The following is a 26649-nucleotide window of genomic DNA, read 5'->3' as shown; positions in this document are numbered from 1 at the left end:
TGATTGACAGCGTTACCTTCAACAGCCTGGCTCCTGATTGGCTCGTTGGTTGCTATGACACTCGTCCCTTCACCTGCTCGAGCCTCGATGAGCTTCATCACGTGTCACGTGTGTCACGTGTCCAACCAGGAAGTAAAATGATCAAAATAGAAAGTGAAGTGTGTGGTCGTGAGTCATGTGACCGTCCACTGTGTTTACGTCCCACTAAAGACACAAGAGGGACATCCAGGTGTGTTTGTTTTTATGTCCCTCTTTGCTTCACACCGGGACGTTTCTTTGCTTGTGTTTTGCTCTGGTCTCACACTCGTCTGAGTGTCCCCCGTGTGTCTCATGTCCCCTGTGTCTCTCATGTCGTCCGTGTCTCTCATGTCCCCCATGTCTCTCATGTCCCCCGTGTCTGTCATGTCCCCCGTGTCTCTCGTGTCCCCTGTGTCCCCCGTGTCTCTCATGTCCCCTGTGTCTCAGATGTCTTCAGTGTCCATCTCTTTTTAGGGACAAACGATGTATTTTTAAACGTGTGGACCCAGAGCAGCTGGTCCAGTCCAGTGTCCACTGACGGGGCATCTGGACATTTATACAGGTCAGTTTATACGAGACATGAGCACAACACTAAAAACACAACACTAAAAACACAACACTAAAAACACAACACAACACTAAAAACACAACACTAAAAACACAACACTACACTAAAAACACAACATCACACTAAAAACACAACACTAAAAACACAACACTAAAAACACATTACACTAAAAACACAACACCACACTGTAAAAACAGATGTTTGAAGGACTTCAGTCTTTTGAGTGATTTTAAATCACACGAGCTCAGACAGTTCAGATCTTTAAACATGTTATTCATGTTTCTTCTCATTGAGACTGAACTTTAATCTTTAATTTAATATTTTCAAATTGTAAAAGCAGCAGTTGTAGTAGTTGTAGTAGTAGTAGTAGTATTAGTAGTTGTAGTAGTAGTAGTAGTATTAGTAGTTGTTGTAGTAGTAGTTGTTGTAGTAGTAGTAGTTGTAGTAGTTGTAGTAGTAGTAGTAGTTGTAGTAGTAGTAGTTGTAGTAGTAGTTGTTGTAGTAGTAGTAGTTGTAGTAGTTGTAGTAGTAGTAGTTGTAGTAGTAGTAGTTGTAGTAGTAGTAGTTGTTTAGGTAGTGGTGGTGCAGCAAAAGAGAGTCACAGTCTGGTCAGTCAGGTCAGACTCTGCTCAGTGTGAGATTAGAGTCGAGTCGGGTCAGAGTCGGGTCAGAGTCGGGTCAGAGTCGGGTAAGAGTCGGGTCAGAGTCGGGTCGGGGAGAATCTACAAACTGTAGTTTAAAGACATACTCTGTAACTTTCCCTTTGCTGCTTTGCCCAGAATGTTCCACAGTACGACATTAAACCATCACCTCCATGGTGACGTCAGTTCTAGTTACAGCTCAGATCTGTGGAGAGGCGAGTGCTTCCTTTAGTTTCATGAGTAAAAACATCTGTAACTGGATCAATAATGAAAGGTACGTTTAATGCCACACTGTGGGATATTCCGGTAAAACCACAAACATCTCCAAAGTGACAAGAAGAAAAGTTGCATAATGCTCCTTTAAAGTCACCGTGGGAACTGCTCTCGCTCTCTGTCGCCATCTTTAATCAGACAGGAAACAGGAAGTGATGTCACACCGGGGCACAAACAGGATGTTGGGTGAAACGCCGAGCCACGCCATGAGAACGCCACGAGAACGCGGCGCTGTGAAAACACTCTCAGACAGGACCCGAGAGTCACAGACGTGTTTCATTCACACGTTTAACACACAAACCTGAACATTTAGGCTGAGCTCTTCTGACAAACTGAAAACACTCTGCTCCACCTTGTGATGTCATCATGTGGTGAAACAGGAAGTGCTCCACTGTGTTTTTAAACTCAAAAAAGTCCCATTGACATGAGCCTTTCCTGATTCTGTTTGTTCTGATGTTGAGCTTTATCAGAACAAATATAAGACACACAGACGAGTTTACACACACGGACCATTATCATCACCGTGGTATCGGTATCGAGTATCGAGTGTGTTCCTTAGTATCGTGGCTCTACACCAACATGAACATTTTGTTTTCAGGATCTTCTGTGTGAAGATGATGAGATGCTCCGGTCGACAGGGAGAGTGTGAAAGGACCAATGTGAAATATTCTATAGGCTCCGCCCACAAGCCAACATCACCCACGCACGAGGCTCCGCCCACAAGTCTATATCACCCATGTACGAGGCTCCGCCCACAAGTCTATATCACCCATGTACGAGGCTCCGCCCACAAGTCTATATCACCCATGTACGAGGCTCCGCCCACAAGTCTATATCACCCATGTACGAGGCTCCGCCCACAAGTCGACATCACCCACGCACGAGGCTCCGCCCACAAGCCGACATCACCCACGCTCCACACGACAATCCTCCATAAATAAACAAAAACATGACACAAACTGTGCACTATGACGCGACAAACCTGGTGTGATGTGCAGGAGTTTCATTCGTGCGATGCAGCTGATTGTGATCGTCCTCTGAAGGGGGAGGGGCTTAGCACAGAGAGCAAAGTCAAAAAACGAAATTGAATCTTATAAAACATGTTAATATGTTGTTTTTGGGTGAATGTAACATTTTGAAAACCTAAAATGAAACATGGAGATATAAATCTGTTTCAGTAAATACCTCCTCTTTAAATAAGATGCCAGATGCCCTTCCCTGTGGGGAGTTGTCTCATCTGGAGTTGTTTGTCATAAATATTCAGTTCTTCAGTGTTTTCCAGAGCGTTCTGTCTCGGCAGAAGTTCGCGCCTTCGGCAGATTTACACTCAAAATATAAATCCATCGTGTTTATGTGTCTCCATCTGCTCCCTCAGCCCCGCCCACTGCCCCCGCCCCTCAGCCCCTCCCACTGCCCCTCCCCCAGCCCCATCAGTCACAAGCTAGCATTAGCATTAGCATTAGCATTAGCATTAGCCAACACTTTCTCAGTGAGTCACTCTCACCCTTTTGTATAAAGTCAAACTCTTAAACAGGTTCATGTTTTCTTGAGTTTTCAGACTTTTTTGTGTTTGTTCACATGTGCATCGTGTCTCCATGGTAACTGCTAAACATTCCGCCATAGACATACATGAAGAACACCCCAGCGTGACGTCAATGCAAAAAAAAAAAAAGAAAAGAAGTTGTATTGATATTTTGCTGTGACATCACGTTGTGACATCATGTTCTACATGTATGTCTATGGTGAAATGTTTAGCACTTACCAGAGTTTTATAAAATTCAGCTTTTGTCTGTGTGTGTGCGTGTGGTGTTTGTGTCATGTTTGTGTTCTGTTGTGTGCTGTTGTGTCATGTTTGTGTCATGTTTGTGTCATGTTTGTGTTGTGTGCTGTTGTGTGGTGTTTGTGTGGTGTTTGTGTGCTGTTGTGTTGTGTGTTGTTGTGTTGTGTCTGTTTCTCGTCACAATAAACACAGGACACACATTTTCATTTTTGAATCACTTTAGTTTGAAAAGTCAAAAATATTTTTCTTTTACACGTCACATTAAAGTTTGGTCCTTATAAATATTTATCTACAAAAACTTTATAAAACATAGAGTTAAATTAAACTCTGAATCAGACGTAAAAAAACATTATTGGTTCTGTGGTTTGGAGACGACGGCAATTTACCGCAATGCAGCTTTAAATGACTTGAACTCAGATGATTAAAGAGGAGGTGTTAAAGAGGAGGTGTTAAAGAGGAGGCGTTAAAGAGGAGGTGTTAAAGGGGAGGTGTTAAAGGGGAGGTGTTAAAGAGGAGGTGTTAAAGGGGAGGTGTTAAAGAGGAGGTGTTAAAGGGGAGGTGTTAAAGAGGTGTTAAAGAGGAGGTGTTAAAGAGGAGGTGTTAAAGGGGAGGTGTTAAAGGGGAGGTGTTAAAGAGGAGGTGTTAAAGAGGAGGTGTTAAAGGGGAGGTGTTAAAGGGGAGGTGTTAAAGGGGAGGTGTTAAAGGGGAGGTGTTAAAGAGGAGGTGTTAAAGGGGAGGTGTTAAAGAGGAGGTGTTAAAGGGGAGGTGTTAAAGAGGAGGTGTTAAAGGGGAGGTGTTAAAGAGGAGGTGTTAAAGGGGAGGTGTTAAAGAGGAGGTGTTAAAGAGGAGGTGTTAAAGGGGAGGTGTTAAAGAGGAGGTGTTAAAGGGGAGGTGTTAAAGAGGAGGTGTTAAAGAGGAGGTGTTAAAGGGGAGGTGTTAAAGAGGAGGTGTTAAAGGGGAGGTGTTAAAGAGGAGGTGTTAAAGAGGAGGTATTTACCTCTGTGGGGCATTAACTGTAACACAAACATTCAGATCACCATGTGTCATTTTATTGTTTTGAAAATGCTGTATTCTCCCTTTGCTCTCTGTGCTAAGTCCCTCCCCCTTCAGAGCACTATCACAACACAAACTCCTGCACATCACACCAGGTTTGTCGCGTCATAGTGCACAGTTTGTGTCATGTGGGTGATGTCGACTTGTGGGCGGAGCCTCGTACAGACTCGTACTGCTGACTGTACAGAGGGTTTGAATAGGGCCTGGAGAGATCTCTAGATGACTCAAACCTTCATGTTTTTGATGAGGAGCAGTGTTAGACGATGGGACAAAGATTTAAAAAAGTACATTTTCCAGAGCACCTCCCCTTTAAACACCAGAGCACCTCCCCTTTAAACACCAGAGCACCTCCCCTTTAAACACCAGAGCACCTCCCCTTTAAACACCAGAGCACCTCCCCTTTAAACACCAGAGCACCTCCCCTTTAAACACCAGAGCACCTCCCCTTTAAACACGTGTGACTTTTACCTCCGTGTGACTCGACTTTTTTACTTGAATTAAAATATTTTGAACTGATTTAGATTTTTTAAAATTATTTTACGTTGACTTGTCACAGCGTAACATCATTTAACCTAAAGCTGCACTGCGTAACTTTTCTGGCAGACTTTGTTTTGGCTTAAAATGTTTCTCAGTATGGCATTATTAAACGTCTGTGTCGCCATGGAGACCGGAGTTACAGTCCTGGACATTTTAAAACAATAAAAACACTTGTACTTGTGTAAAAGCAAGTACAGATGTGTTTAATGACATGCTGTGGAACCTTTCAGGCGAGGCAATGGCGTTTCCATGGAGACAAACAGGCGACATCCACAGTAAAAGTTACACAGTGCATCTTTACGGTCGTATATTTTACCCCAAAGGCAGAGCGTTGGAAAAATAAAACCAAAAACATTCAAATCAAAATTCTGAATTCAAGGCATTTTGTTTTTGCAGTGAACGTTTTTTTTTTTTTTTCATAAAGCACTTTTCAAACGGCTCTTTTCAAACGGCTCTTTTCAAACGGCTCTTTTCAAACGGCTCTTTTCAAACGGCTCTTTCTCTGTCATTTCATTCAGAGATTTTAAACTTTTTTTACTGATTAAAATCTAATTTTCCCCCAAAAATGATGGATATTTTCTCTGGTGCTGATCCGAGTGAAGCGACAGAGCCAGTTTCCGTTTTTTCCCTCCTCGTTTCGTTCTGTTCTGTTTCATTTTAAGGCTTCAATCTTCACCTTCAGGAGTTTAAAGTCCAACCCTCAGTCACGGCGTCAAAATCTAAACTTAAAACGACCTGAAATCACAATGTTCACTTTGACTTTTGACATTTAAACTCGGATTATTTGGTTTGTTTTGAGACATTTCTGGCAAATAACTGATATAATTCTATAAATCTAACGTCGAAACTTCATGTAAATTTATTTAAATGCTCTTTTTTTTAACATTTATTTACTTTGTGATATTTTCAGGTCATTTTAAGACTTAGTTCCTGCAGCGTTTCGACAGTTTTCTCGTCTCAAACATTCAGCGTGGTGGAGGTTGGGTGGTGTTGGTTTTTGCATAGCGGGTGAAGCTGGTGGGCGTGGTCCGTAGGGGGCGGTGTAGGCACAGGTGTTCACTGATTGGCTGAAAAAAACGTCTTGATTATCACAAAAAAAGGCAATTCCCGGGCTCCGGTCTGGCGGCAGAATCCGTCCAAAATGGCTGACGATTTCATAAATAAAGGTTTGACGTTGCATCAGTTTTATCGAGGTCCTTCGCTCAAACAAAACTCCACGTTCAGTTTGTCCGTTTTGTAGAGTTTTTTCCAGTCCTCAGAGTCTGGAGCAGCAGTGGCGCCTCCTCTCGGCCTTTTGTAAACAAATACAGAGTTTGTCTCGCTCCGAGTTCAGTCTCCAGATTCTTTGTTGATTATACCTAAAAAAAACAAAAACAAAACACAAACTTTAGACACAAGACGCGTTTATATTTATACGTTTATATTTATACGTTTATGTTTTAGTTTCATGATGATCTGCAGCGTTGAGTCGAGCCGTGACGGAGCCGACGAAACCTTCAGAATCACCGAAAACCTCTGGACAAAGGGCTGCGGTCGGGGTCGAGAGTCGTCGCCGTGGTAACACGTTAGCTTTTGCCGCTATGAACGGGCTAACATGTTTGACTGTTTTATTTTATTTCCTTTCACCGTAAACCTCCACGAGAACCTGTTTCCAAAGCTAAACGTTACCGCTCTGACTGACCAATCGCAGCAGACGTGACCCCTGACCCCACATTAGCATAAACCATTGCTAGCTCGCTGTTAGCATCATCATCTTTGTTATATTTTGGTGGAAAAGACCCAAAGAAAACCAAAGAAAACACGGTGAAGAGAACGACTCCACAAGTGTTTGTGTTTAGAAACGTGTTTGTCTCAATGCTAATGCTAACGCTAATGCTAATATGGAGGCATTATAATTATAGTCTTTGGTTTTTACTTTTGAATTTTAATAGTTTTACTTTGTTTACGTTTCAATAAAGTGACCTAGCGCCGCTGTGTGTGTCATTTCTAAGATGGTGAAGTGTCTTGCCAAGTTTGTACAGAACGGGAGTCGAACCGGCAACTTTCAGGTCGAGTTAAATCATTCGAACGTAAACAAAAACACAACAGTAACGGCAGCAGCAGGAATCAAACCCTCAACCTTCACGTTCATGGACAAACGCTTCGACCAGCGGCGAAACGCGTCTTAAAACAGCGTTACGACAGTGTGCTGCTCAACGACACAACCGCACCGGTGGATTTGAACCTTAACCCTGGGCGTGTTAATGACCCGCTCAAACACAGATACTTTACACGTGTTTATTTATGGAGTTGTATTTCTTTGTGAACGTTGGACTGAAAATCCCCCGACGTCAGAGTCACGGCCCCTCGGAGACGAAACGCAGCCAAAAGAGAAAAAAACAGAAGAGCCGGAGCCAAACGTGCGAAGAGCCGGAGCCCGACGCCAAAATAAAGAAACACTCCAGAAATTTATGAACCTAAAAACGACGACGAGCAGCTCCAAGAGTTTGAGCGAAAAACCAACCAGGGCCAAGAAGACGATGAAGACGACAGAAAAGAGACGTTTAAACGGAGCTTTTTAGGATCGAAATCTGTGACGATGTAGTATCGATTCTAGCTTTAGTATCGATTCTGATAATCGATACTTTTGAAAAAAAAACACTCCTGGTTTAGTCCTGGTTCAGTCCTGGTTCAGTCCTGGTTTAGTCCTGGTTTAGTTCTAGAATAGTCTGGTTATAGACCTTGTGAAAGGCGTAAGGGAAAACAAAGACTTAAAGGTGCACTATGTAACTTTTTGTTTTTCTGTGAAACGTGACCCGGGTCATTTGGAAATAACAAAACAGATCTGGACGTCACAGATCTGACTCGTATGGGGCGTCCTGCTTGTTTCCATGGAAATGTTGCTCCTTTGGCTGTGATATAAAACCTCCAGAAAGTTCCACACTGTAGCTTTAGTTATTTTGGCTAATGTGGTGTGATCTCCTCCATTTAACAAACATCAGAACAAACCTGAACATGTCCAACAATTTAACACAATCAGATGAACAGAAGTCCTCAAAATGTCGCCCATAACACGACGAAAGTCACATGATCAACATCAGCTTTATGTTATATTTTACATTTTTACAGTGTTGTGCATAAAGACCCGGCCGCCCCACACGACGGCTCATTTCCCGCGCGTTCCCCATGTTTCCTCGCGTTTCCCATGTTTCCTCGCGTTTCTGTGCGTTTCTGTGCGTTTCCGTGAGTTTCCGTGAGTTTCCACACACATTTACCTCTGTTGCTATGACGCACTCCCGCCGCTCCTCGATCACATACACAGACTGGTACATGGAGTCTCTGGAGCAGACGGTGGAGACTCCACACTCCGGCTTCTCCCTGTGAAAAACACATCACACTTTAAGAGTTTAAACTCCACACACCTTCATTTATAGAATCATTTGGATCATTTCAGTCCTGGAGTTGTCTCTTATCTCGACTGAACTAAAGGTAAAAGGAGGAGGAACTTGGAAACTTCCACTTGATGACATCACAAGGTGAAATCATGTGTCCACTGAGCTTTTTTTTTACAAATGTACTTGTATTTTTAAGTACAATTTCTTTATTAAACTCTTTTTTCTGACGTTTTAACTGTTCGTGTCCTTTTCTGATACAAACACCTGTCTGCGGGGGCGGAGTTTAAAGTGTGGACACCTGTTAGACCAATCACACTGTCCCTTTAGTCCCCCAGACCCCGCCCCTTTAGTCCCCCAGACCCCGCCCCTTTAGTCCTCCAGACCCCGCCCCAGACCCCGCCCCTTTAGTCCTCGTTCGGCCCAGTTTAGCAGCTGTTTTAAATGTGATAGTGGGCGGAGTTTAGGGGTTTACTCCCACTTTAAACGTGTCGTGAGTTGGACTAGTGGTCACTCGTTGGTACTACAGCTCGCTGCGTTCACTGCCGTTTCTAAAAGTCCAGATTTCATGTAGATTTTTCTTTTCAGATCCTAAATGTTTCCTCAGTTCAAACTCATCGTTTGAGTCTGTTTCTGTGTTTCTGTGTTTCTGTGTTTTTGTGTTTCTGTGTTTCTGTGTTTCTGTGTTTCTGTGTTTCTGTGTTTTTGTGTTTCTGTGTTTCTGTGTTTTTGTGTTTTTGTGTTTTTGTGTTTCTGTGTTTCTGTGTTTCTGTGTTTCGTCGTCTGCTTCAGTCTGAAAAATGAAGCTGCATCGACACTAAACGTTACAACTGAAATAACCTCGTTTTGACCTCGTCCTGTTTTGTTTTCATTTTTGCGGTGCAGGAAATAAACATGTGATTTATCCGTGTGTCTTGGAGATGTGACCTCGTGTTTCAGAGGCTGAAGCTGCGCCGCAGATGCTCACAGACGTAAACACAGTGTTTTCAAACAGCACAAACCCAGATGCCCCGGTCTGTCCTGTGCTCTGATTAAAGCTGTACTACGTCACTTTTCTAACAGGGAGGTCCGTTACCATGGAGACGTGACTGCTTTGACTGTAATGTTCCGCAGTATTGTCCCTGTGTCTAGCCTCTCCACGGACGCGACCAGTGACTCTCCTGGTGGTGTCACGTGCTCGTCTCCATGGTGATAGATGTGGTTTAATGCGGCGCTGTGGCACATTCTAGGAAAATTAGTTTGTGAATGTTTTCTTTGACAAGTGAGGAAGAGCGAGACTGTGATAGTCTGAGGAGGCTGGTGGTTCTGCTGCTGCGGGGGGGATGGGGCAGAGGACAGACAGTGTATTTATTTGAACAGGTCTTGAGAGGTGATTGGTTGAGGGACACAAACTGGAGGCTGTGATTGGTCGACAGAAACAGGAAGTCGGACACGTGTCGTGTTTTGTGACGTCATAAAAAACATGAAATATTAAACTTTATAAAGCTACAATATGTAACTTGTGCAGGTGAAGGTGTCGTCACCTGCTTGTCTCCATGGAGATGTTCTACTTTGCCTGTAATGTTCCACAATATGACATTAAACCTGTCTGTCTCCATGGAGATAAGCAGGTGGTGCCATCGGGCCGAGTTACAAAGTCCAGAGACACAAGAAAAACAGAAGTGAATTGAGTGGAGCAAAAGTTTGTTCATCCACAGACTGTCCAAGTTCAACTTAAAGACGAGAGACGCCTGTAATTTTCATCAGAGTTTCACTTCAACTATGAGACAGAATCAAAGAATCACACTGTAGGATTTTTAATGAATTAATTGATAAATGCCTCTGTAAAATAAGCATTTGTGTCTCTCACAGACCTGTACCTTCTTCTCTCAGAGGCTCCTCTGTCCTCCACTCGTTCTCTGTATTAATGGCCCCTGTTTGAACTCGTCCTCAGTATAAAAGACACATGTCCACAACCTCAAACAGTCAGACTCAAACTCCACTATGGACAAGACCAAAGAGCAAAGGAACCACAAACAAAACTGTAGACACCAGGCCCCGAACACTCAATCTGCAACAGGTAAGAGCTGGAGTCAACAAATCAACTGTGGAGCAAGTATTACAAAATGGAACAAGACCAAGACCTGGGGCTCCACCAAGATCTGACCCCGTGGGGTCAAAATGACACAAGAACAAAGAGAAAAAACCCCAGAACCACACGACCGAGTGAATGACCTGCAGAGAACTGGGACCAAAGTAACAAAGGGACCATCAGTAACACACTACACCACCAGGGACTCAAATCCTGCAGTGCCAGACGTGTCCCCTGATTAAGACGGGACATGTCCAGGCCCGTCTGAAGTTTGACAGAAGCATTTGGATGATCCAGAAGAGGATTGGGACAATGTCACAGGGTCAGATCAAACCAAAATACAACTGTTTGGTAAAAACTCAACTTGTCGCGTTTGGAGGAGAAAGAATGCAGAGTCTCATCTAAAGAACATCAGACCTACTGTGAATCATGAGGGTGGAAACATCATGCTTTGGGCCTGTTTTTCTGCAAAGGGACCAGGACGACTGATCCGTGTAATAGAATAATAATTTGCTAATAAATTCATAAAAAATCAGACAATGTGATTCTGTCTCTCATAGTTGAAGTGAAACTATGATGAAAATTCCAGGGTGAGTGGGAGAACTCGAACAATTGGAGGCTGAATAAATACTTTTTGCCCCACTGTAACTGAATAAAAACAATATAGACACATTTATGCCATACTGTGGAACATTCCGGACAAAGCACTGACATCTCCACAGAGACACGCACCCAGAAAGTTCCACAGTGCAGCTTTAACAGAGGCATTCTTACCTGTAAAATCCTGAAGTCCTTTTGTCTTCTAAACATTTGTCATAAATAAACGTGTTGTCCATGTGCGAGTTCCCGTCCTTAAAGTCCTTGTGTTTGTGATACGGGTCCAACGCGTCCAACGGGTCCAAGTGATAGTTTTTGTGAATGAAGTTGGATTTCTCCGAGTCGCAGTCGACCTCCAGCATCAGTTTGTGGTTGGTGTTTTTCAGCTGCGACGCCGGGATCAGATTATCCTTCTGTACGTTCGATAAATTGTTCATAGTTTCCGTGTCTTCTCGCTCTCGTTGGCGTTGTCGGTAAATGTGCCGTAACGCCAGTCCCACCATGCACAGCAGAACCAGCAACGCCACCAGACCGACCGCCAACGAGACCGCCGCCCACTGGAACCCTCCTTGACTCGTGGACGACGCCAAAGCTGCGAAGTATTCACATCGAGGTCCAGTAACTCCGGCCGGACAGATGCACGTGGGTGCGGCGGTGTTCCCGGCACCGCCGTCGGAGTTGCAGTATCCGCCGTTGAGACAGGGCTGGACGGTACAGGGGTCCAGGGGGCGCTCGCACTTTCGGCCCGTGAAGCCGCTGGGGCAGACGCAGGCGTAGTCGCTGATGCGGTCCTGACACGTGCCGCCGTTCAGACACGGGTTCCCGGCGCATTCGTTGATGTTGATCTCACAGCGAACGCCAACGAAGCCGGCGCGGCAACTGCACACGCTCACGCCACCGTGGATCAGGCACTGCCCACCTGCACAACACAACGAGAGGAACGTCAGGAACGCCAGGGAATTATCAGGGAATTATCAGGGAATTTATTTATTTGTTTTAATTAGGACATGTCAACAAACAGCATCAATGTAAATGTGCCCGAATTAGCACAAGAGCTAATTTACATCTGTTGTTACCAGGGAATTATCAGGGAATTATCAGGGAATTATCAGGGATGTGACATTGTCCAAAGCTCAGAGTGCAGTTTTTATTGTGACAGAACAGAAGTAGAATAAACTTAAATATGACACTTTTTCTTTTTAAAACACATTGACCAGATTTGGTGTGAATATCACTGTAATAATCCAAAGAATTATGTGTATTAAGACGTCCCAATCCAGTGTTTCAAAGTAAATGAAGAAATGTAATGATGTTCAGAGCGCCCGGAGCGCCCGGAGCGCCCGGAGCGCCCCACACGGAGGGAACGACCTGAAGAGTTTTTACACTGAGTGTTTTTACAGAGTGAAGCTGTTTACAGCCTCAGAGCCTCTGACTCTGTTTATGAGACGCACAATAGAACAGAGACACCGGACGAGGAGGAGGAGGAAGGAGAGTGTGTGAACGGGGGAGGAGAGGAGGGAGGAGAGGAGGGGGAGGAGGAAGGAGAGTGTGTGAACGGGGGAGGAGGAGGGGGAGGAGGAAGGACTGGGCAGAGTTTGATCCAAACGTCCTGAGTCAAACGTTTAAAGAGACTGGACCATGTTTTTCTTTCATAAAGTCACATTTTTATATTTATATTATTTAAATATTATTATTCTATAACTGCGGCGCTGACCGTTGGCGCAGGGCAGGGACGTGCACTTGTCCACCTTCTTCTCACAGTTGCGTCCGGTGTAGCTCCTCGGACAGTCGCACCTGTAGCTCCGCCCCCCCTCTCTCTCACTGCAGCGGCCGCCGTGGAAACAGGGCGAGTCGGCGCAGGTGAGGACGCCGTGCTCGCAGTGAGAACCCTCAAAACCACGAGGACACGAGCACAGGTAACCACGCTCCAGGTTCTGAAGGAGAGGAGAGAGGAGGAGGAGAGAGGAGGAGAGGAGGGGAGGGAGGGGAGAGAGGAGGAGAGGGGGAGGAGAGAGGGGAGGGAGGAAGGGAGAGAGAAGAGAGAAAGCGAGAGGGAGGAGAGGCAGAAAGAGAAAGAGGGAGACAGAGGTTTCATTTAGTTTATATATTTTTTTTATCAGTTTTTGTCACCAGACCAAGTTATTGATCAGCTCTGTGGAGAGGTGACCCTGATCACAGTGAGAAAAATATAAACACTTTTAAATAAATAATCTCCATGGAGACGAGGAGCTGCTCTTTTTTATGAATAAAAGATGAAATGTGTTTTTGAGGCTCACCGTGCACACTCCCCCGTTCCTGCAGGGGGCGCTGTCACACTCCTGCATCAGCAGCTCACAGTCTTTCCCTGTGAACCCGGGGAGGCAGGTGCAGGTGTAACTGCCCTGACCACTGTTCATGCAGGTGGCGCCGTTCACACACGGCTGGTGATGAGTGCAGAAGTTTAAGTCTGAAACACAAAGACCAACAAGTTTAAGTCTTTAATCCGACAGTTACACGTCAAAGTGCACCTGAGGATCATGACCTCTGACCTCTGACCTCCAGCTCAGGTCAGACTATAGAGATGAAACATATAAACACAAATACACTGGTCCCTGGTTTATGTGCCGTTATTTTCACATTATTCTCTCTGTTTTTGTCTGTCAAACCCCTCACCACACACTTTATACACTTTTCTCACACAGGCGTTAACATTTTCTCACATTTCTCTCTCGTTTAAACTCTCTCAAAGTTCAAACCTTCGTAGGCGTCTTTGTCGGTGCAGAACGTTTCATCGACATTGTGGGTTTTGTCGGCGAGAAAACAAATTGCAAACGTACAGCACTTCAGAGTCACACTGAGATCCAACGTTTATGTAAATTTGTCTGAACACATTCTGTACTGGACAGGAGACACGGCACGGAGGAGACTGATGGACAATGGTCTACAGTCCAACAGCCAATCAGGACGCACGACACAATGGTCTACAGTCCAACAGCCAATCAGGACGCACGACACAATGGTCTACAGTCCAACAGCCAATCAGGACGCACGACACAATGCACGATGTAAAAAAGCATGTGTATATTTGTGTATATATTTGTGTATTTGTACCTTGGTCGCACAGCAGGCCGCCCCAGCCCTCTTCACAGTTGCACTGCCAGGGCAGGAGGCAGGTCCCGTGTTTACAGGCCGGGTACTTTTTACACTCGTCACAGAACGGGCCCTGCCACCCGTCTCTGCACCTGAACACAGACAAATAAAACACAAACACTTAAATAAATGAAAAGGACAATATGTTTGACTTTAAAGTGTTAAATGTGTAAATGTGAGTTTGAAATACTTTGAAAATAATGAATATTTGTATTATTTTTAGGTTAAAAAAGTATTAAAGCTTAAAACTCCTGTGTGATCTGAACTGAAGACATTTTAATAACTGCACGTGTTTGACTGACGCTCCAAAAGCTGCTCCTGCGTCAGTGTCTTGCTCAGAGACACAACATCACTTTCTCCTGTTTGAGGTTTCAACTGGAAACCCTGTTGTTGTTGGGTGAACTCTTAACCTCCTGCACCGCCATCATGAGTCAGACTGATCGTGTGAGAGTTTAACCCCCGCGGAGCCGCGCAGAGCTAGCGTTAGCGTTAGCATCTCATTTATCAGGACCAGACGATTTTACGGCGACGTTAAAAGCTCAAATAAATCTCTCGACGTTTTCCGCTCAAACTAAAACCATCGATCTTCATAAAACGGATTTGAGTTTTGGAGAAAGAAGCACTTTAGTTTTAATAAAAGACACTGAAACTTTTGACAAATGAGTTTGAGATAAGACTCAAGGTCAAAGGTCACAGACAAATATGAAGACCTGGTTTAGTCCTGGTTTAGTCCAGGTTTAGACCTGGTTCAGTCCTGGTTTAGTCCTGGTTTAGTCCTGGTTTAGTCCTGGTTTAGTCCTGGTTTAGTTCTTAAAGTCTCAGTCTCAGTTTTGGGAAGGAGTCGGAGGAGGAGGAGGCGTCGGAGGAGGAGGAGGCGTCGGAGGAGGAGGGAGTAGTGATTGAAAAGAGGAGAACAAAACGAGAACCTTGGGAATAAAACTGAGGAGCTGAAAATGTTTTAATGTTGAGGAATGTTGATCTGTAAAAGGTGATGGAGAGATGTATCTGACCTCTGACCTCTGACCCTCTGCTCCTCTGACCCTCTGCTCCTCTGACCCTCTGTCCCTCTGCTCCTCTCCACATCTTCCTCCTATTTTCCTGTTTATCTCTAAACACCTGAAGGTTCAGTCTGAGCTTCTACCAGAGCATTCTGATGTTGTGTCCATGAGCAACACACTTCACACACAGACACACTCACCCCCACCACCCCCCCCCAAACACACACACACTCACACACACACATACTCACACACACACATACTCACACACACTCTCCGGGGCTGGAGCAGTTCCCGTTCCTCTCGCTGCAGCCGTCCAGACAAATCGCTGCAAAACAAAAAGACAAACATTTAAAAATATTTCAACGACAAACGTAAAAGTTTTTGTTTTTAAATAATGATCCAAAAGTAAAACCCACTAACCAGACCTGTTTTATTCACATGTTTAACGCACAAACCCTGCAGATTTCTTCTCTCAAACTGAAAACACTCTGTTCCACCTTGTGATGTCATCGTGTGGTGATACAGGAAGTGCTCCACTGTGTTTTTAAACTCCACACACCTTCATTTATAGAATCATTTGGATCATTTCAGTCCTGGAGTTGTCTCTTATCTCGACTGAACTAAAGGTAAAAGGAGGAGTTAACATGAAAACTACCACTTGATGACATCACAAGGTGGAACGTCGCGTTTTGATCTTTGTAGATGTTACAGACGAATAATAAAGTGACTCAAACATGTGAGAATGAAACACCTGCTTGTTTGTTTCCACGGATGTCACTGCATTGCCTGTAATGTTCCACAGTGCGGCATTAAACTCATCTCCATGGAGACAAGCGGGTGACGCCAATGGGCCAAGTTACAGGTCAGATCTGTGGAGAGGTGTGTCCGCTCATGGTTAGAACACATGTTTTTAAGTTACTTTTTTCCAGTGAAAACTCCTGTAGTTGAATAGAGACAGAACAGGTGGATTTAATGCCATACTGAGGAATATTTCAGGCCAAGTAATAACATCTCCATGGAGTTACATAGTTCAGCTTTAAAAATATATAATTGAAGCCATGAAGAGGGATTTGTATTTGTTTTTGCAGCGTGACCTCTCCAGACAAACTCCGCTCTCTTTGTTTTTACGGTGCCTCTTTAAAGTCACAAATAGCTAGCATAACCTGGCGCTATTCAGGGTTAGCCTTGGTCTGATCTGCCCTGTCATCCGCTCCCACAGCTGCATCGGCTCTACCGGATTTGACTCATGACTTTTCCCCACTTTAAATGCCCGGGTTTGGCGTGACACGGATCCGGCAGGGGTATATTTCAAACATGTTGTAAGCGGTCGGTTTAGGAGCTAGCAGATGCGCGCCGTTATTAGCCGACAGCTGCGTCTATTGTTGTTTGTGGTTGTTGAGAGAAGTATTTGCTCGACACGGCAGGCGCGTGGCGACGGATAATGTGGAGATTGACCCCTGCGTGCGGTAGCCATGACACTCGTGTACAGGGGAGGCTAAGGTTACACTCCTGTCTCCAGATATGTGCTACGCTAGGCCAGAGCCGCGGGCGACAAAACACCGGGAACGTCCAGACTGTTCATCTGGAAACGTGTTTGAGACAGTGACTTACTCAGATGGAGCTCTTTACCCATTGATACTCTGGGGTGTTCTAGATGTACCTCTATGGTGGAACGTTCTGCAGTTACCATGGAGACACATTTAGCAAACACTGCTTGATAACGAGTTTTTAGATCGTCTACAAACTCAAGTAAAAACACAAAATGGAGCGTTCATGGTCTGGTTCACACAAAAAGGTGCGACTGACTCTGAAAAACTGTTGGCTAATGCTAATGCTAATGCTAGCTAGCGTGTGACTGTGATGTTATTTGTGAGAGACTTGTTTAACAGCACAAATCAGCTCATCTGTCATAGTTCAGATAAGTCAAGATTAAAGTCTAACTGGACCAACAGAGCTTCAGACAGAGCAGTGCCTCCAGTTAGCATCACACATAATTGACACAAAATAATGGCAGGTTTGTTTTTGATGAAGTCACTTTAAAAAATAATGAGGCTGAAGCTTCATAAAGTCTGTTGAGCTGAATGTTTCCTGTATCAGCTCCAACAGAAACACTAATAAAGTATCCAGCACTGGACTCGAGTATCAAAATATCGATACTGACCCAGTGCAAAGGTGGGAATCGATACTGTTATGTAAATATCGATTGTATTTAGTAGATGCACATGTGAAGTGTGTGTGACAGATCTGAGTCCGCTCTTCTGTTTGTCCTTTTGTTCCCGTTAGAAAAACTTTATTTTACATAAATTTACTGAAATCCCTTCACCTTTAAGACTAGTATCAAGTATCGGTATCGAAAAATGACTCACAAACGCACTCGTATCAGATGGCCCATCCCTGATAGTTAGAATTAAAACTTATTCTAACTGAAACATATTTATATTTTATTTCTTGTCAACTTTGACCTGTCGCTGTTTCTCGGATGAATCTATTTTTAGACTAATATTTATTCAACTCAAGCTTCTCAAATAAACTTGAGTGTTGTTTTTACAGTGTGTTGCTATGTGCGCTGCTAGCTGCTAGCTGCTAATGAGAAATGAGCTCGTCTCTCGCTGCCTGATTTGTCTCCGCTGTATATTTTCTGTCGTCGTGGCGATTGATGCGCGTGTAATTGCGACACGTGAGCCCATCTGGTCAGGATTTGGCGCCACGGTGAAAATAGCACACGCCAATTTCTCTTTCAGCGCGGCGACATAAACGACTGGTCCACAGACGCCAATGTGGTCACCCGACGCAGCACATGTTAGCGATTAGCACGTCTGCCCAATCTGCGTCGCTTGATTCATTTGGTTTTGATGAAAAGACTGTTTAGCGTCGTAAGAGTCAGTGGGTCTGTGCTCGAGTCCATCACAAACACAGTATTTAAAGATGCACTACGTCACTTTTACGGCTGTGGGGGTCCATCACCTGTTTCCATGGAGACGATGTTCCACATTATGGCATTATATTTCTTGCATTTAATCAGTTACTGCTAAAAATAATAACTTTAAAGGGCAGCACGTTTTTATATATTTGGACCAAAATGACGACACGACGCTGCAGAATCCTACGAGTATCAACGATTAAGAAAATAAAACTGGAGAAGGAAGAGCGGACGTCACAGGGGGCGTGTCACAGGGGGCGTGTCACAGGGGGCGTGTCACAGTGGGTGTGTCACAGGGGGCGTGTCACAGTGGGTGTGTCACAGGGGGCGTGTCACAGGTGGAGGCAGATCGACAAAATGGCGTCTTGAAAATAGTGGATTAAAGATTAAACTCAAACATGAATCAGTCCAAACACAATTTCAGAGACTCAACGAGAAGAAGCGACTGAAACAGGAGAAACATCTGAACAGATTGAGGAACACGTCTGAGTCTTACGTTCTTCGCAGTATTTGCCCTTCCATCCGGGCAGACAGGCCAGGAGCCCGTCTCTGGTGCAAGTGTAGTGACCGAAGCGATCGTCTCGTGGCGTGCACTTCTTGGAGCAGGACTCGCCGTAGTAGCTCTCGTTACAGATGAACCTGTATGAATATCTGAGCTCCGTCTGCCTCCACAGCTGGACGCTCTGGGACCAGTCCGAGCCCACGCCCAGCTCCCTCTGGATGGAGAAGAAGCTGATGAGGAGGTCTGAGCTGGAGCCGTCTGAGGGACACAAAACACAAACGTCAGGTCTGAAATTTGTGTAAAACCAAACTAAATATGATATAGGTAAAAACGACGAGGTAACTACTGATCAAAACCAAGGAAAAAGAGTCAAAATTCTCCTGAGAAACAGAGATCTGGAGCTTTACATCAAGAACCACACACACATTCACACACAAACACACACATTCACACACAAACACACACATTCACACACAAACACACACATTCACACACAAACACACACATTCACACACAAACACACACATTCACACACAAACACACACATTCACACACAAACACACACATTCACACACAAACACACACATTCACACACAAACACACACATTCACACACAAACACAGGGGCGATCATTGTCACGCTGAAGGACACACCCACGTTTCATCTTCATTGTCCTCGCTGATGGAAGGAGGTTTTCACTCAAAATCTCACGATACTTGGCCCCGTTCATTCTTTCCTTTACACGGATCAGTCGTCCTGGTCCCTTTGCAGAAAAACAGCCCCAGAGCATGATGTTTCCACCCTCATGATTCACAGGAGTCTGACTGTTTGAGGCTGTGGTGTCTTTTATACTGATGAGTCCAAACAATGAAATGAAAATTAATGAAGTGGGAGAACTCGAATAATTACTTTTCTCCCACTGTAAGTGTCTTGCCCAAGGACACAACAGCAGCATTCATCTGTGTGAGCTGGAATCACACCGGCAACCTTCAGATCAGTGGACAAACTCTGCACCAACTGAGCTAATGTCACCTACTGTGGCATTAAAGTTGTATCCCACGGAGACCAGCATGTCCCCAGACTGAGCTACAGGTCAGATCTGTGGAGAGGCTTTTCATGGTGTTTTTAAGCAATAAAAAAGACGAGTTTAATCCCAGAACATCGATAATATTTAATATCTCCATGGAAACAATCCCGCTGGAAAAGCTCCACAGTGCACCTTTAAATAAAAACTATCATTTGTTTTAAAAGTAAATCTAAAGTGTCCAGCCCCATGTCCTGTGTCCAGTCCTGTGTCCTGTGTCCAGTCCTGTGTCCAATCCTGTGTCCTGTCCCCAGTCCCGTGTCCAGTCCTGTGTCTTGTGTCCAGTCCAGTCCTGTGTCCAGTCCTGTGTCTTGTGTCCAGTCCAGTCCTGTGTCCAGTCCTGTGTCTTGTGTCCAGTCCAGTCCCGTGTCCAGTCCTGTGTCCAGCCCCATGTCCTGTGTCCAATCCTGTGTCCTGTCCCCAGTCCCATGTCCAGTCCTGTGTCCTGTGTCCAGTCCTGTGTCCAGTCCTGTGTCCAGTCCTGTGTCTTGTGTCCAGTCCCGTGTCCAGTCCTGTGTCCCGTGTCCAGTCCTGTGTCCAGTCCTGTGTCTTGTGTCCAGTCCCGTGTCCAGTCCCGTGTCCCGTCCTGTGTCTTGTGTCCAGTCCAGTCCCGTGTCCAGTCCTCATCTGCCCGGCAACAGGCCTCACAATATAATCCCAGCTCCATTTCCTCTTCCCTGATCGAAAAAACAAAAGCTCGCTCTGGAGTTTGGGCGGAGACGCCAAAGGTGTAAACTCCAGGAAGACGAGTCCACGGCGTTTGGCAGCGAGCGCACTTTCTCACCGCGCTCTCACAACGCTCCATCGGCGTTCCCAAAGCGCTCCCAAAACGTTCCCACGCCTAAAATACTCACGAGGAAGTGTGAGTGTGACGGGACAAGGTGCACCGGTCCAAACAGGACTAGACCAGGACTAGACCAGGACTAGACCAGGACTAGACCAGGACTAGACCAGGACTAGACCAGGACTAGACCAGGACTAAACCAGGACTAGACCAGGACTAAACCAGGACTAAACCAGGACTAAACCAGGACTAAACCAGGACTAAACCAGGACTAGACCAGGACTAAACCAGGACTAGACCAGGACTAAACCAGGACCAAACCAGGACCAAACAAGGACCAAACCAGGTCTTAACTAGGATCTAACCAGGACTAACCACACAGACTTTGAACCAACACAATCCACATCTAACCAGGTCTAAAGTAGGTCTAAAGTAGGTCTAAAGTAGGTCTAAAGTAGGTCTAAAGTAGGTCTAAAGTAGGTCTAAAGTAGGTCTAAAGTAGGTCTAAAGTAGGTCTACACCACGTCCGGACCTCATTAAGGATCAAACCAGGGTCACTGGTTGGATCAGGACTAAACCAGGACTAAATCTGGACTGAACCTGACAAAGTTCTTATTACACAAAGTCTAAACCAACACAAAAAACCTTAACCTTTAAAATAAAGTCAGTCTAACCCGGTCCAACCCGGTCTAACCTGGTCTAACCTGGTCTAACCCAGTCTAACCCGGGTTTACACGGGTTTTACAGGATTAGACCAGGAATGCAGGACTAAAATGGGATCTGGTCCAGGACTAAACCAGGTCTTAAAGTATAAACGCTCTTAACCTTAGAGTTTACAGCTCAGTGTGAAAAAGAAGATAAAAGGATCAAGTTTATGTTTATGTTTCATGTTTATGTTTATGTTTCATGTTTATGTTTCATGTTTATGTTTATGTTTCTGTTTTTGTTTTTGTTTATGTTTCATGTTTATGTTTCATGTTTTTGTTTATGTTTATATTTATGTTTCATGTTTCATCTTTGTGCATTATTAGCCCTCCTCTCTCCCGCTCTGCGCGGCTGGGGCCCGGGGCGCCCTCTTGTGGCGCCCTCTTGTGGCGCCCTCTTGTGGTGCAGAGCTGCACTTACCCGCAGGTGGACGTCCGTGCGGTGAGTGCCAGGCCTCAATGATTAAAGAGAACGAGCCCTGAGGAAACAGTAAAGACTTTAGAGTTTGGAACATTGACTTTTACACATGTGTCTCTGTGTCTGCGCCGCCAGAGAAATAAATAAAATAAAATAAACAACATAATGAACTGCGTTTGTTTAACACTGAGGACACAAACTGAGTCTCCACATCTGAGCAAAAAACTGAATTAACAGATTTAGAGATTTGGAGCAGAAGGAGCGGCAAGTACTGTGTACTACATACTGTGTACTACATACTGTGTACTACATACTGTGTACTACACACTGTGTACTACATACTGTGTACTACATACTGTGTACTACATACTGTGCACTACATACTGTGTACTACATACTGTGTACTACATACTGTGTACTACAAACTGTGTACTACATACTGTGTACTACATACTGTGTACTGACCTGAGCAAACAGGACATTAATAAACAACATGAACGTGACTCCACACAAACCTCACGCGCACTGTGTCTCTGTCTCTGTTTTATTATCTCTGTGTCTCTCTCTCTGTCTCTATCTCTCTGTGTTTCTGTCTCTGTCTCTGTGTTTCTGTCTCTGTCTCTCTCTGTCTCTGTGTCTCTGTCTCTGTGTCTCTGTGTCTCTCTGTCTGTCTCTGTGTCTCTGTGTCTCTGTGTCTCTGTCTCTGTGTCTCGCGCTTCTTACCGGCCATCCGAAGTTGAAGGGGATCTGTATGGGTTTGTGCGCGGGGACAGTGTCTCTCGCGTTGAAATAGTTTGTCCCCAGCACCGGAGTCACTGATGTCCCAAAGATACAGTCCCCCGGGGACACCACAGCCTGGTAGTTCTTCAGACACACTCTGAAATAAGTCCTACAGTTGGGTTTGCACGCGCTGCCGTTCGCCAAAAGGCCTTTGTTGTTCTTAAATTCGTGTAAGTTGAGCTCAAACACGCCCGAGCCGCAGACCTGCAACACACACACACACGGATCAGACCAGAGCGCGCGCGGGGCACGCGGCGCACGCGGGGCCGTGGGTCCTTTACCTGTGAGATCACCGTGGAACTAAACGCGATGCTGAAGGTGATCCAAGCTGCCATCCTCGCGTCCCCAGAGCAGCTCCACCAAACCCCAACACCACCAGCGCCTCCACCCGCACCTCCAGCCTCTGCTCCAACTAAAGTGACAAGAAAACACTCCACCCGCGGCTGTAAATCCTTCTTCACTCAAACACGAGTCCCGTGGTACTTCCTCGGGTTAAAACGTGTCCAAAATGTAAAAAATGTAAAAACAAAAAAATGTAAAAATGTAAAAACCGCGTGTCCAGTTTTATCCAAACGCGAGGGTCGATCCGCGCGCGCCGCGTTTATTCCACAGACTGAGCCCCGGACGCGCCGCGCTGATGCTTTTACTACACACTGATCCGACTCCCGTGGCTCCTCCCGTGTTTATAGACTCCCGCGGCTCTGCTCATTACCTAAGCTGTCAATCAGAGCGCAGGCCCCGCCCCCTTTTACGCATCCAGCCCCAGAGGCGGACAGAGCGCGAGAGGGGCCGCGGGGGCCATTTTGAGACGGTCCCAGAAGCGAACAGAGCGCGCGCCCTGCCCCACGCGCGCTCTGCCCCACGCGCGCTCTGCCCCACGCGCGCTCTGCCCCACGCGCGCTCTGCACTTTCACCTGCAGAGTCCACTGCTCTTCCTCTATCAGCTGCACTTTAAGGACTTTTCCCACATTCAAAACAAATATTTACTTTAAATTTGTGAATCATCTTCATTTCTCCAGACTCAGATGTTTCATGAACCACAGACACAAAGTTTTTCTTAAAAATAAAATAAAGTTCTTCATTTTTTTATCACTGTCGTAAATAAAGTAAAAATATGTTAAAAGTCAAATTATCAAAGTATTTAAGAAAAAACATAAAAACTCAAATAAAAAGGTCCAGCTCCTGATTGGCTGGTGCTGCTGCGTCTCAGATGACGTCACAGACTCTATGGACCAATCAGATTGAACTCAGATTTAATTAAACTGAACTTTGTCCAAATGAAGATTTGAGTTTGACAAAAAAACAAACAATCAGGTTCAACATTTGGGAATTTAACTTTTATTTATTTACATAAGTCCAGTTGTGTCCTCCTCTCCTCCTCCTCCTCTCTCTCCTCCTCCTCCTCCTCTCCCTCCCCCTCCTCCTCCCCCTCCTCCTCATCTCCTCCTCCTCTCCCTCCTCCTCCTCCTGTCACGCCCCCTGTGACACGCCCACTGTGACGTCCGCTCTTCCTTCTCCAGTTTTATTTTCTTAATCGTTGATACTCGTAGGATTCTGCAGCGTCGCGTCGTCATTTTGGTCCAAATGTATAAAAATGTGCTGCTTTAGTGTGATGTGCATCTGTCCATAGGGGGCGCTACAGCATGAGGCGCTTTAGTGTGATGTGCATCTGTCCATAGGGGGCGCTACAGCATGAGGCGCTTTAGTGTGATGTGCATCTGTCCATAGGGGGCGCTACAGCATGAGGCGCTTTAGTGTGATGTGCATCTGTCCATAGGGGGCGCTACAGCATGAGGCGCTTTAGTGTGACGACGTTTACGGCGCCGTCAGCTCCACTGGACGCCACAGTTTTCTTGTTTCTTTTATTTCGTGGTTTTAGTTGAATATTGTGATTTAAAATGTGTAAAACAAAATGATCCACAGACATGAGAACCATAGAGACTCAAGCTCAGTAGGTTCATAAGTTGTGCGTTGTCGTCATTGGATAAATGTTTTTTCTTTTGTATATTTTTTTTAAATATCACTTACAGTTGGACAGAAAAAGTGTTTATTCAGCCACTAATTGTTCAAGTTCAACTTAAAAAGACGAGACGACTGTAATTTTCATCATTGTTTCACTTCAACTATGAGACAGAAATAATCCAGGAATCACATTTAAGATTTTTAAAGAATTATTTGGTAAATTCCTCAGTAAAATAAGTATTTGTCTCTCACAGACCTGTACCTTCGTCTTTCAGAGGCTCCTCTGTCCTCCGCTCGTTCTCTGTATTAATGGCCCCTGAACCCCCCGACAGCACCGGGCCAAGTTACAAGTCAGATCTGTGAAAAGGTGGTCATGCTCACAATAAGAATGAAGAGGACGTTTGGGCAATAAAACACCCGATAAAAGATCGATTTGTTGAAATAGTCGACTTGTTCTGCTTAAAACAGAAAGTTACAGGAGGCGCAGGCAGGAGGCGCAGGCAGGAGGCGCAGGCAGGAGGCGCAGGCAGGAGGCGCAGGCAGGAGGCGCAGGCGTGTGTGTTTTGGTCGTGTTAAACATAAACTGGTGCTGGTGTTTCTGTGTTTACTCTTCATATTCCTGATGCTGATAAAGCCGCGCTCTCTCCACTGTAGCCGCGATGCTAACGTCACGTGATCTTTTATAACGCCGCTTATGCTAACACGCTAACACGCTAGCACACATGTTTTATCTGTGCAGTCTGGACTCTGTTGGTTTAATGACTCGTTGCTAAGATGCAAAGGTGTTTTCAGTGTGGACATTTTTTTAATAGCATTTTTATTTTCTCTGCACAGACGAGTCGATTTAAAGCGGCGAGAAACACGGGATTAAAGAGGAAAGTCACGTCTAAAACATTTACATTTAAAATACTTTTTTTTTTAGCCCATGTTCTAACACTGTTCCTCATTAAAAACACGTCTGAAGAGGCTTTAGACGTCATCCATGTTTGAGTCATCTAGAGATCTCTCCTGGGCCCTATTCAAACCCTCCTGACAGTCAGCAGTACAAGTACGAGGCTCCGCCCACAAGTCGACATCACCCCCGCTCCACACGACAATCCTCCATAAATAAACAAAAACATGACACAAACGGTGCACTATGACGCGACAAACCTGGTGTGATGTGCAGGAGTTTGATGATGGTGATGATGCTCTGAAGGGGGAGCTGTGTTTGTGGTGAGCGACAATATTTAAAGTGTAAAAGCTCAAAGCGTTTGTGGAAAATGTTTAAAATAAATACAGAAAGAAAATCCAGTATAAAATCAAAACAGCCTCCTCCTCCTCTCAGTCTGTGCAGGCCCCTCGCCCCTTGCTCCTCGCCCCTCGCTCCTCGCTCCTCGCCCCTCGCTCCTCGCTCCTCGCTCCTCGCTGGGGCCCTGTGTGGATGATCTGGTCCCATCAAAGGTGTCTCTCTGTGGGGAGCGAGGAGCAGACCGCCGCCCGTGTCCTCCAGGACTTTGAAGACGAGAGGATGAAACGACATCTACTGCGCCTCCCTCTGTCCACTCTGCTCCTCCTGTGATCCTGGTCTGCTCCTGGTTTGATCCTGCTCCTCTATCCTCTGCTCCTCTATCCTCTGCTCCTCTATGCTCTGCTCCTCTATCCTCTGCTCCTCTATCCTCTGCTCCTCCAGAGGGAAGAGAGAAAGAGAAAGGGAGGAAGAGGATTCGGTCGTCATTTTGGTGCATGTAAAACAAAGCTCTGCTGTGGTGTGATGTGCAGGTGTCCACAGGGGGCGCTACAGGGGGAGCTACAGGGGGCGCTACAGGGGGAGCTACAGGGGGAGCTACAGGAGGAGCTACAGGGGGAGTAGAGGGGGCGCTACAGCAGCGCTTTGTTGTGATGTTTACGACATAAAAACAGAGGAGAGAGTGAACATGAAGAGAGTCATAGACCATTAGCATTAGCATTAGCGTTAGCATTAGCATTAGCAGATGTCCACACACAGACGGAGCATCAGGATTAAAGCGTCTGACACTAATCTCATTGTGCATCAGATTTAGACTGTGCACTTCACTCTCTCCTCACACACGACACCAGTCCTCCTTTCACCTCCTCTGCTCCTCCCTCAGCTCCTCCCTCAGCTCCTCCTCTGCTCCTCCCTCAGCTCCTCCCTCAGCTCCTCCTCTGCTCCTCCCTCAGCTCCTCCTCTGCTCCTCCCTCAGCTCCTCCTCTGCTCCTCCTCTGCTCCTCTTACCTCACAGGGTAAACTTTACTGTCTCTGGGTTAAACATCAGGACAGACACACAGAGAACACACAAACAACACACACACAACCCCCCCCCCCCCACACACACACACAGAGAACACACAAACAACACACACAGAGAGAACACACAAACTCAGATTCCTCTTGTTTCTCTTCACTGAGTAAAACTTAGACTCGTCTCTTTTATCGACTTCAGGCTCTAAATTTA

General features: G+C 45.5%; 1 protein-coding gene across 1 annotated transcript; it reads right to left on the bottom strand.

The window, feature by feature from the left end:
- Window positions 1–4974: 4974 nt before the first annotated feature.
- dll4 (delta-like 4 (Drosophila)) lies at window positions 4975–22891 on the bottom strand. The gene is made up of 11 exons (XM_055232058.1): window positions 22513–22891; window positions 22175–22435; window positions 21455–21512; window positions 18456–18719; window positions 15304–15364; window positions 14000–14130; window positions 13186–13355; window positions 12624–12843; window positions 11087–11828; window positions 8125–8227; window positions 4975–6228 (listed from the first exon to the last, which is right to left on the bottom strand). The coding sequence occupies exons 1-11, from the start codon at window positions 22564–22566 to the stop codon at window positions 6223–6225; spliced, it is 2070 nt and encodes a 689-aa protein (XP_055088033.1). The 5' UTR covers window positions 22567–22891; the 3' UTR covers window positions 4975–6222.
- Window positions 22892–26649: the final 3758 nt, after the last annotated feature.

This window comes from Periophthalmus magnuspinnatus, chromosome 24, assembly GCF_009829125.3.
Source record: "Periophthalmus magnuspinnatus isolate fPerMag1 chromosome 24, fPerMag1.2.pri, whole genome shotgun sequence".
Classification (NCBI taxonomy): domain Eukaryota; kingdom Metazoa; phylum Chordata; class Actinopteri; order Gobiiformes; family Gobiidae; genus Periophthalmus; species Periophthalmus magnuspinnatus.
The sequence above is the reverse complement of the archived record's forward strand: the minus strand, read 5'-3'. Positions and strand labels throughout refer to the sequence as shown.